General features: G+C 33.0%; 2 protein-coding genes across 2 annotated transcripts; one reads left to right on the top strand and one right to left on the bottom strand.

Annotated features, from left to right (window-relative positions):
• The first annotated feature begins 655 nt into the window (after nucleotides 1-655).
• Nucleotides 656-1,415, top strand: LOC11445143 (40S ribosomal protein S16-1). Its single transcript, XM_003607878.4, has one exon. The coding sequence runs from the start codon at nucleotides 776-778 to the stop codon at nucleotides 1,205-1,207; it is 432 nt and encodes a 143-aa protein (XP_003607926.1). The 5' UTR covers nucleotides 656-775; the 3' UTR covers nucleotides 1,208-1,415.
• A 2,462-nt stretch (nucleotides 1,416-3,877) lies between these two features.
• Nucleotides 3,878-8,644, bottom strand: LOC11439878 (filament-like plant protein 4). Its single transcript, XM_003607877.4, has 5 exons — nucleotides 8,398-8,644; nucleotides 7,583-7,692; nucleotides 5,006-7,380; nucleotides 4,834-4,894; nucleotides 3,878-4,665 (listed from the first exon to the last, which is right to left on the bottom strand). The coding sequence occupies exons 2-5, from the start codon at nucleotides 7,679-7,681 to the stop codon at nucleotides 4,204-4,206; spliced, it is 2,997 nt and encodes a 998-aa protein (XP_003607925.1). The 5' UTR covers nucleotides 7,682-7,692; nucleotides 8,398-8,644; the 3' UTR covers nucleotides 3,878-4,203.
• Between the last annotated feature and the right edge of the window lie 2,556 nt (nucleotides 8,645-11,200).

The following is an 11,200-nucleotide window of genomic DNA, read 5'->3' as shown; positions in this document are numbered from 1 at the left end:
ATTATTATTATTAAATAATAAGTGAGTGTTATTTTTATTATTAGGTAGTTTTTCTCTTTATTTTTATTGAATATATATTATTTGGTATATAGTCATCATACTTTTGACAATTAGGAAACAACAATTGTTTTAGTAAAAATATCTAGTTCGTTCTTTATACATATTAGTGATCAAATGAACAAGAAAACAATCGAGAGAAGGATAAAGACAAAGATAGTTATGTAGCTTGGACCATGGATGAAACTATTAGATTGTTGCACCTCCTTATGGATGCTATAAATAGGGGATTGTGTGATGCCAATAAGTCGTTAGCAAATAAAATGTAGAGATAATTTTTAAGCAATAATCACTTTTTTTATTAGGGAAAAACATGGTTTTTCTTTATTCAAATTAAAAAAAAAAAAAAAAATCTTAAAATTAGTGTTATGAATCCATTAAAATGTGTGTTATGAATCCATTAAAGTCTTTTAAATTCTCACAGAATTAAGACAATCTTATAAAAAATTTTAAAATCTCAAAGACTTCTTTTACAAAAATAACCTTTTAAAATCTTAATCCAATACATGCCCGAAAATATACATTCTCAACTCATTGTGTTATTCCATTTTTTTTTTTTAAGGTGGTTATTACTTATTACAAGTTTTAACCAACCATATTCAACTTGAACTTAGTCTAAAACCCTACCATCATATAAAATCCAATCTCTTCTCTTTCGCTTCTCTGCGCTGCGGAATTAGGGTTTTGACTGAAGCCGAATTCACAGAGCGAAGAAGAAATGGAAAAACTTGAGCAAGTGCAATGTTTCGGTAGGAAGAAGAACGCTGTGGCCGTCACCTACTGCAAACGTGGCCGTGGATTGATCAAGATCAATGGAGCCCCGATCGAGTTGGTTGAACCAGAGATCCTCCGCTTCAAAGCCTTTGAACCAATCCTCTTGTTAGGAAAGCACCGTTTTGCTGGAGTCGACATGCGCATCCGTGTGAACGGCGGAGGTCACACCGCTCAGATTTACGCCATCAGGCAGAGTATTGCAAAGGCTTTGGTTGCTTATTACCAGAAGTATGTTGATGAACAGAGCAAGAAGGAGATCAAGGATATTCTGGTGAGGTATGATAGGACTTTGCTTGTTGCTGATCCTAGGCGTTGTGAGCCTAAGAAGTTTGGTGGACGTGGTGCTCGTGCTAGGTTCCAGAAATCTTACCGTTGAAGGTGTTTGTTGGGGAGAGGAATGGAGAAAGAGGTGTCTTTTATTTTTGCTTGTTTGTTTAAGATTTTGGTTCATGTTTTATGCTGTGGAAACTTTTTATGTTGTTTCGTAGTACTGTCGTTGAGATTATGATTTGAATTGTTTTTTAGGTTTGTATGGGATTTTTGAAGTATCACATATATCTATGAATCTATATTTTTGTTTTGAATTTCTGCTTGTTTTTCTGTGTATGTTGAAATCGGCAGTGGAATTGAAATATCCTTTTAGTGAAGGTAAAATGATATTATTCTATGGGCCTGTTTGGATTTGCACATTTTTTAGCTTATGCAAAAAGCTAAGTTTTTACGTTAATTCACAAGTTTTTGGTTACGAAAATTGTTGTGTTTTTTCAATAACTACCTAGGCAGCTTATGGATGATACATACAAGTTTATTTGCATAAGCTGTTTTATGTAAGAACAAAAATAAGCCAATCCAAACGGTCCTATGTAGCACAAACACTTCTGATCAAAGGCATGTCTTGTCATCTGATAGGCGTCTGTGTCTACATGGGATTACATTGAATTTTGATGTCATTTTGTGTCGTGTTTCATAGATATTATATGAAGCTTAAAATGGGATATTTCTAGAGCTGTGAATTATAATAATTGTTGCAGGGCCATGTTCTTGCTTGCATACATTTCACAATTAAGTTCTAGGTTGTGTATGTTTAGTTACCTTTATCTGTTTTCAATCTCTCTTCCACTGTTACTGGGTAATGATATAGTTGTGGTCTGTGGATAACAATTTATGTTGGTGTAATACCAAGGATGTTAAAATGATTCTATAATGATAAGAATTTTGAAATCAAATGCTTCAAATTTTCCAGAATCATGGCTATGAGTTTGGAATTGTTGTTTATAAGATGTGGAGTTTTCATAAGTTAGAAACTAAATCAAATATGTGTTTTGGAATACCTGTCCATGGATCAAAGTAAAGTGGGTTTCTTTGAGAATGAGAGAGAGTATGTTGTTGTACCTCTATGGAGTATGTTTGTGGTATGAATTATTTTAAGCCAACATTGACAGTTTATTCAGGATGTCATCTCATGTTTGAATCCAATAAGATTTGATTATGCTGATCATCTCACCATTGTAACTCATTTGAGTTCTATAACTTCAAAAATATATAAGCGGGGCAATGAATTTTAAATATGAGCCAAATCCGTTTATTAACTTCGTTACACTGGTTCCCATCCTTTAAACGGCCAGTCAATTTCCTTGCCTGTCATGCAAGGTGTCTTTATCTGCTATAGGTACCTATGCAGAAATAATAAGAGGCTATGATTTTCAAAAAATGAAGTCTTAGATATATTACTTACATGGTATTAGACATGATGTAATTGCAATGGGATGTGGTTCATGAATGGGAGATTCTCAGAAATAACGATACTATTGTTGAAACCTGGGAGTGAAAGGGATGATTGGTAAAGTGGGTGGAAGACGTAGGTGCACGAGTCTTAATTTTTTTTTATTTTGCAGACAAGTTTTGGATTTAATTGTTTTTTATTTTAAAAGATCCATAGATTTTCCGCAATTATTGCTGAATCTGTATCTGTTTGGATTTTGAGTATTCATGGTGATTGGTGGCTCTGTACGTTAGAGTGAGAAGCTACTCTTTGGAGTTATTTGTTGAACCACATGTTCATTTCCAAGTAACAATGAGTTCAACGTTTTTCCATTTTATGAACCGCTTAATGATGTGATGAATAAGTTGAGGGAAATGTTTACTTGTGCTCTTAATGTACAAGTTAAAAACCTAAAGATAGAAGTATTTTTTGGAACATGTATGTGAATGAATTTGAGGCACAACATCGCAGTGCTTATTTGTTTTCAATTATATAAAACATCATAATGTCGATAATTTTCAATCAAGCATTGGCTAATAACTAGGCTCCTCTACTCCTCCCTTTCTATCTTAAACAACTTCCTCAAAAAATTGAATTTTACATGTTACAATTGACGGACATCCTGCTGCGTCGCTTCTACCATTTTGCTCGAAAGTCATTCTTGTTAACCATGACATGAGGAGTTTGCAAAGCACTGTTTTTTATGCTTTTGCTTTATTTTTGTCAAACACATGCACTCCTCTTGATCATCATCCTCAGCTAGCGTGTGGTTGCATAGCGAGGACTTAAATCTATATTTTTGTTTGGAATTTCTCTCCTCATGCTTGATGTTTAGTGTATGCTTGTTTTCTGAAGATGTTGGAATCCGTAATGGAATAGAAATATCCCTACAAGAGTAATGGCAAACTGATATTATTTGATGCTCAAGCAGGGTTGCTTCTAGTGTTTGTAGAAAAGGAAGTATGCTTATGAGTTGGGAATTGTTGTGTTAGCTGAGTAGTTTTCATAAGTTAAAAACTAAATCAAACTGTCCTTTGCCTTCTCTTTTTTTGATCAAAAAACCGTCCTTTATCTAAATCTTCGCTTTTATTGCTGTTGGAAAATATAAGGTGTATCGCAAGTTAGATGGAGAAGCTACTGCTTTGATATATATGGTGTGTCAGATGATCAAATTCCAAATAACCGCGAATCCAAACATGTTATTAATTTTATTTTATTTTGTGAACTGCTTATTAATCATGATGGAATAAGTAAAATTATGTAAAACTACACAGTGTAAGGGGGTGGTAATGAGACTAATTTTCTTTTGTTAGTTTTTCTTGTTATTTGTTTAGCATTACACAAAACAACTATTGCAAACCAAACTCATTACATATATCAGCGCGTTTAATCTGAAATACCAGTAAAGCAATGTCGATATATGTACACCAGCAATTTCTACAACAGAAAACCTCTCACAGGATGGCCTCAGCTCCGAACTGCAGTAATCAAAAAAGCCATTGCCACCCAAAAAACACCAAAATCTGTCGAGCACTAAAATTCAAACATGATAGAAAGAATATTAGCTGCTGAGCTTAACTTTATTTCCATTCTCAATCATGTTTTTGTTACTATCTTGTTCCTCTACTCCTCCCTTTCTTTCTTCTTAAAAACAGCTTCCTCAGAAAATCAAAGGCTCCTTGTTTTCTCCTCGGTACAATTGCTAGATGTCCTTTGGCATTGCTCCTATCATTTTGCTTTGAAGTCATATCTGTTTGCAAAACACTTCCATTTTCTGATTGAATAAGGGGTGGCTGTTGTGCATCTTCAGCAATTTTGCTTTCTTCTTTTGCGACAGATTTATGCATCCCTTCTTTAACATCATCCTCGGCTTGCATATGGTTGAGTAGTGAGGATCGTTTGATCAAGTTCTTCTTCTGAGATGGAATGGCCATAGAACTAGTCGTGGATACAACCTTTTCTAAAAGTGCTGCTTCATTAGATGAAGCAAGTGCTTTGAGTTGTTTCCCAAGGTTGGCAATACTCTCTTGGCACTCTGCTAACTTTGATGAAGCTGTTGTGATCTCCCAGCCCTGATTTTTTTTTCATTGAGATTTGTTGATTAAGTGTTTGAATCAAATGAAAATAGAAATGTAATTGATAATACAAACAATTGATATGCCATAGCAACATACAAAAAAATATAATTGATAATAGTTTGCGACATATATCTTGAGTTAAATAAGACCTAAACTTCTTACAGTTCGATATATCTTTTCGACTTCACATCTTCCATTTGTTGGAGATTCCTTCTTTGCAATGCTGTAAGCATGATTACAAAATCAGATTTATTAACCAGAAAAGCAAAAGAAAATTCAAAAAGGCTAGAAACCGAAAAGGGAGAAGGGTGAAAAAAGAATTTTTTTTGTTTACCTTTCTAGCTGAAGTTGAAGCTCAAGACATGTTGCTTCTAATTCCTCGCACGAGTTCTTTTTATCCTCTAATTCAAATTCTAACGACGAAATTTTTTGAAAGATGGCATTTAACTTTGCCTGGGCTATTGTAAGCTGTGTGTCAAGATCTTCATTTATCATCATTTGTTTTTCAATCTGCTCTTCAATAATGGCTTTGGATTCTTTCAATGTCTCTATTTCCGATTCTAAACTTCTGATGCTATTTTGTGCTTCATGACACTGTTTTTTCAAATTCTCACTCTCATTAGTTACTGACAGAAGCTTTTCTTCCAAGTCTTCCTTAGCAGATTTTGTATTCCTCAGATCATCTTTTAATTTTCCAATTTCTTCAAGGAAGTCATGCTGATTACTCTCATCAGACTTATCATCTGGATGTGCATCTGAAGGTGTGCGGAAAGATTGTTTGTCGTCAACATCTATTTGATTTTCATTTTCATTTACCGACAGAAAACTGTTAAAATGCTTCTTTATCTTATCCCTTGCAATTGACGCATTTGTGGAGTTAGCGCAGTTATTAATGCTCCAGTCCAAAGCAAATGCAACTTCCTCAGCAAAATTTTCAAAATCAGCTCTTCCTGTTAGTAAATTTTTGCAGGTGTGAACAAGTTGATGCAGAAGTGGATTCAAGTCTGAAACCTTCCATTGGAAAACATGAACAAAGTAATCTTTGGATTTAGGTGATGGAGATAAGTCTGAAACTGAATGCTGGTTCTCCTCCAAGCAATCTGGACCATTGTTGCAGATAAATGACTTCGGAGCAATTCCTTCAATGAGCTTGATAATTCTATGGACTGCTTCGGTAAAACCACTGAAACTTTTAACATGAAAAGAATCAGATTCTCCATGATCCACTGACTTTTGAGTTATCTCAGATTTGCAAGGAGCATTTGAGCGATTTATACACCCGAATGCGATTTTTATGTCATCAAATAGTTCATCGAGACTTCGTTTCGATATGCGTTTTTCCTTCAACATGGCATTCAAAACAATCTGAAGCCAATCAAATTGGTTTTGATTTGTTGTATGTTTGAATTGGATCTCCTTATTTGTCTCACCGAGGTCAAAATCTTGTTCAACTGGCACTAGCTCCCTCCCACTTACATCGGACAAGTATCCTTCTTTCGGTGTATTAACAGAAACTATAGCCCTTTTCTCCATCTCAACAAAATCATCCATGGAGTACATGTCCTGAGCTTCTATGGCTTTATTGTTCTCCTGAATTTTAGCCTCCGAAACTCGTAAATATTCAAGTTCCGAAATAAGAGCATTTGCCCAGGATCCAGAAGAGATAGCCTCATCATCACTAGAAATGTCAAAATTTGACATTGAAGGAAGTTCATTTGATGTAGGATAACACCTTGCTAGTTCCATGGACTTGTAATTTTCAGAAAATTTTCTAAGAAGAATCTCAGCCTGTGACAACCTGGATGCTGTTTCACCATACATAAATCTTGAAGAATCTAGTTCAGAGTTTTTCTCGTTTAAAATTCTTTTGAGAGCCTTGTTTTCTTCATCCATATCCTGTATATGTTTGATCATCAAGCCGATACTCTTTTGGGATACTCGTGTAGAGTTTCCAACATCATTATTTTTGTAAAGCATGTCCCTATTAGGATTTAACTTCTTTCTTACCATACCTGTCTCTTTTCTCATTGTTCCGATTTCATTCTTCCTATTCACCGAACCAGCAAGACCGGGAGATCTTTTTTGAATCACGAGGCGGAGTCTCTGACACTCGGCTTCTAACTTTGAGGCTTTCTGAGAACTCTCAAGATATTGTTTGTGTGATGCATCTGCATACTGACGGCTATAGTCCATCTCCTCCTTCCGTATCTCAAGTTCCTTCTCCAACGTGTTAAACTCATATCTTAGTAATGCATTCTCCTTTTCTGTGGAATCTAACCTTGTCATCAGAGTCTTAAACTCTTCATCTGCTTCTTGTTTACATCTTAATAGGTCCCCAATCAATTCCTCTTTGGAGAGTAAAGCATTAGATAGACAAGTATTCTTAGCAGTTAACTCATCTATCTTTTTATTTGCTTCTGTAAGTTTCTCTTCTAATTCTTTCTGAATCTTCTCATGCTCTTTTGATATATTTGGAATGACGACACACGGTGTTTGCTCTTGTTCTTCTTCAACACAACTTAAAGGCTGCAAAGGTTCCTGCAGTGTTTCATCTGAAGGAGCAACAATTTCAGCATGCACTTTTTTGTCTAAATCTTCGTCAGATTTTACTCCAACAGGAGAATCAACGAGGACTTTTGCCAACTTTTCGTTTAGACTTCTCGATGATCTTTTTGATCCACTTTCCTTATCTGTTGAAAGATCGTGTGCCTGATAAATGTAGTATTGTTAGTGTATTAATCAAATCAAACATTTCTCTAATGAATTCAGTTCTAAAAAGAGAATTATAATTGATTAACAGATTGTCAAAACTTAACCAAGAATAATGGCTCAATAAGTTTCTGGTTTCCATAAAACAAGAGTAATAAGAAAATGTGTAATTTAAAAATGTGTGAAATAAAGCACTAAGTACCTCTTTTTCAATAATTTGAGAAGGACTGACAACTTTGTCAGCTGCAAAGATTGTCTTCTCCATAGATTTTTTCCTCCAATGCCATGGCTTATGATTCATGATTTCAGATTCTATTGAAAAAAAGAGAAAACTTCATGCTATTGTACAGTAACTATTTGTGAGGATAATTTCTATTTCCTTCATTAGTTTTCTATATTTTTGGCAGTAAAAAAATTGCATTGAGCAACCAAAAAGTTAAACCAAAGAAATATGGGTTCATACTAGACAACTGTGAATTTCAAAGTCAGGTCAACTCATTTGTGGTGTCATATTCATTCTTTATAGTATTGTTACAAGTGATTTAAGAGCTCCCCTTGACCCCAACACTACCTAACATGAATAAGAGCCAAGTACAATTGTATATAACTACAGCTAACACTTAACTATATATTCACATTTGTACCATCTGGATTTTATAGAGACTACATACTATACACATGTTTCCATGCAAATTTTTAGAAGTTAATTACTATCCATCCTTTAAAAATTAGTGGGACTAACATATACATGCTTTCATATATATGCTTCTTCAATTAAGTTATGGTAATATTTGTTAGTATATTGCACACTTTCAACATAGAAACGTTGTTTTCAGTTAAAACTGCTTAGTGCTTACAGAACTCATAATCTGTCTTGATGAAAAGAAGAAGAAAAACTGTTTCAAACTGGCAAAAATGCTATGCACTGAAAATCTATAACAGCATGAATTAGAGAAAAATATAGAAGAAAATGTGCACTAAGAGGAGTAAAAGAGAGCATAATGCTGCAACTTGTACCTTGCAAAACGTAGCATGAAGAAGACTTTAACAAGTTTTGGTGTGAAAATGTAGTTGGAAGGTGAAAGTGAAAGAAATGAGAAAATGAGAATGGCTGGTAAGTTGCTAGAAAAAGTACTTTGAACGGATATTTGTCATAGGATGCTTAACATCTCCACCGACAGCTCATAATATATATAAAGTTCCAAACCTATTATTAATTATTTAGCTTAGATGTTACCATAAAGTTAAAACAAAAATAAATAACCACATTCACATTATTATTATAAACATGTGATGGAGTGAAAGAGAAGCTAGCAACAGTGTAGATAATTGGTGATATATGGTATGGTAGAGGAAAGTCATAAGGACACATTTGTAGTGGTAGTATTATATAGGTGAGACCCACCTACATTGATTTTTTTTGTCATGAAATATGGTAAAGGCTATCACTGCCACATTTTTTTGGTATCGCGCAAGACAGATAGTTATATTCGAGACACGATCAGATACTAAATATCAACACACATTTTTTAGCTAGGGTTTTAACATTAATTTTTCATGTAGTAGAAAACTAGCTCTTTTCACTAAATTCAATTATACATATGTATATATGTTATTGGTGAAATGTGATAAAATTGGACAATGCTGTTGAAAGTTTGAAACACTTTCCGTGAAACGCGGGGTCAGAATAATTGGCAATTTATCAGAGCATTATAGCCAATTAAAAATGATGATGTCTGGTATGTTTGTCTATGTAGGTTGAGCTGATTGTTGGGGGAGAAGTGTTTCACCTGATTTACAAGTTGATAATGTTTATAAGTGGTTGAAAACTTTCAATGACCACCAACATCATCAACTTTAAGTAGAAGTTCAGAGTTCTTCATTGTCTTCATACTCGTGACAGTCACAAAATCAGGTGTTATATTTTTTTTTTTTTTACAATAAATCAGGTGTTATTTGGAAAGAGAAAAAACAAAGAAAATGAATATAAATTGAGTTTTTGAGACGCAATGTAATATTTGTTAAACAGATATTGATTGAGTCATAATCATTTCGGAACAAATAATACCATAAATTTGTACTTACATGAAATGAAATTGATGGTTGTTTGAGTTTTAAACGATTTTCAAATATTAATCCAGTGTAAAGTGTATACCACATGAAACATTTTTCCATACTAAATCATTGTAGTAGTTCAAAGACTATTATAATGTTTGGAAACTGAATTTTTTCTTAAATATTTTTTTGGGTTAAATATGTTTTTGGTCCCTATAAATATGTCAATTTTTCGTTTTAGTCCCTCTAAAATTTTCCTTCAACTTTTAGTCCCTATAAAATTTTCAATCACTACTTTTAGTCCCTATTTTTAATTTAATTTTTTTATTTTTTTAATGAAATTGTGCAGAAATGTGTCAAATATTCTAAAAACAATTCCTAAAAAAAATTAGATTTTTTTAACAAAACACAAATTAAATATGAATTTTTAACCATAAACAATATAAAAATTCATATTAAATTCATGTTTTGTTAAAAAATTCTTAATTTTTTTTGGAGTCATTCTTATAATATTTTGAATTTATCTGGAAAATTTTATTAAATAATATGAATTCTACATATGAGTTTACTTTAAAAGAGGGACCAAAAGTGAAGATTGAAAACTTTATAGGGACTAAAAGTTGAAGGAAAATTTTAAAGGGACTAAAACGAAAAATTGACATATTTATAGGGACCAAAAACATATTTAACTCTTTTTTTTTTAGAATGTTCAATGTATTCCACTTCTACAATTAAATATCAAAATACTTACTTTTACTCTCTAAGATTACTTTGACATGCTTTAAAATTTGAGGGCTGTAGCTGATGAGAATAATATAATCGAAACACAGCTATCAAGATAAAATCTTTAATCATGAAAGATCTATTGATGATATACATGAATGCTTTTTCTTTTTCTTTAATTTATGGATGAGGTCCATGACTACTTGCAAGCAGCAGGGTCACTTTCACATAGCTTGAACAATAAGAAAAAATAATTAAAATAAGTAAAAAAGGAACCATCTCCAATTAGACTTTATTTGAGTTGACAATGGAACCAACCATTTCATGTTTCTTAGTTGTGCATCTATAAATTAGTTACAATAAAACACTTTATAAGATTGGTTTTTTGATTAGTCATATATATTTAAATATTTGGAGAATTCTTTGATTTATTTGGAAAATGCCCCCACATCACCTTCCACTAATAAGCTTTAACAAAAGTGGAGAGGATAATGCAAATACTTTTGACTTTGAAAACCATCAAATGCATACTTTATTTTAAAGGGGTAAGTTTTTGTTTTCATTTTGCAAAGTGGGGAAATAAAGGAAATAATTATGATACAGGAATTGTGTCTGTGTTTCCCAAACAACATGATGGGCAATACCTCATGTCATGTTGCATTGAAATTCTTCAATTAGTTAGCATAATCACTGGAATTGTCACCTTTTGTCTTCAAGACCTAATTTAATTGTTAATGTATTGTTAGGCTGAACATTTTATGTGAATTTCTGGTTCAAATCCGAAATCTTCATAATAAAAAAATGTTTTGTCCTTGCACAATTTATTAATTTCCTTTTTAGTCTATAAAAAAACTCTTGGAAATTTAGTCCTTAATATTTTATGAATCGCTTTTGTCCCTATTGTTAACTATATGCACATGTAAGTAATTAAATTTATGAATTTATGAATACCACTTGGGTTGGTCTAGTGGTATTGGCTTGGAACCTGGAAGTATGTTTCTCCTCAAAATTTCAGATTCAATTATCTCTAGTGTCAATTTGA

The sequence above is a fragment of the Medicago truncatula genome, chromosome 4 (genome assembly GCF_003473485.1).
Source record: "Medicago truncatula cultivar Jemalong A17 chromosome 4, MtrunA17r5.0-ANR, whole genome shotgun sequence".
Taxonomy (NCBI): Eukaryota; Viridiplantae; Streptophyta; class Magnoliopsida; order Fabales; family Fabaceae; genus Medicago; species Medicago truncatula.
Note: the sequence above shows the minus strand (reverse complement) of the source record. Positions and strands in the feature narration are given on the sequence as shown.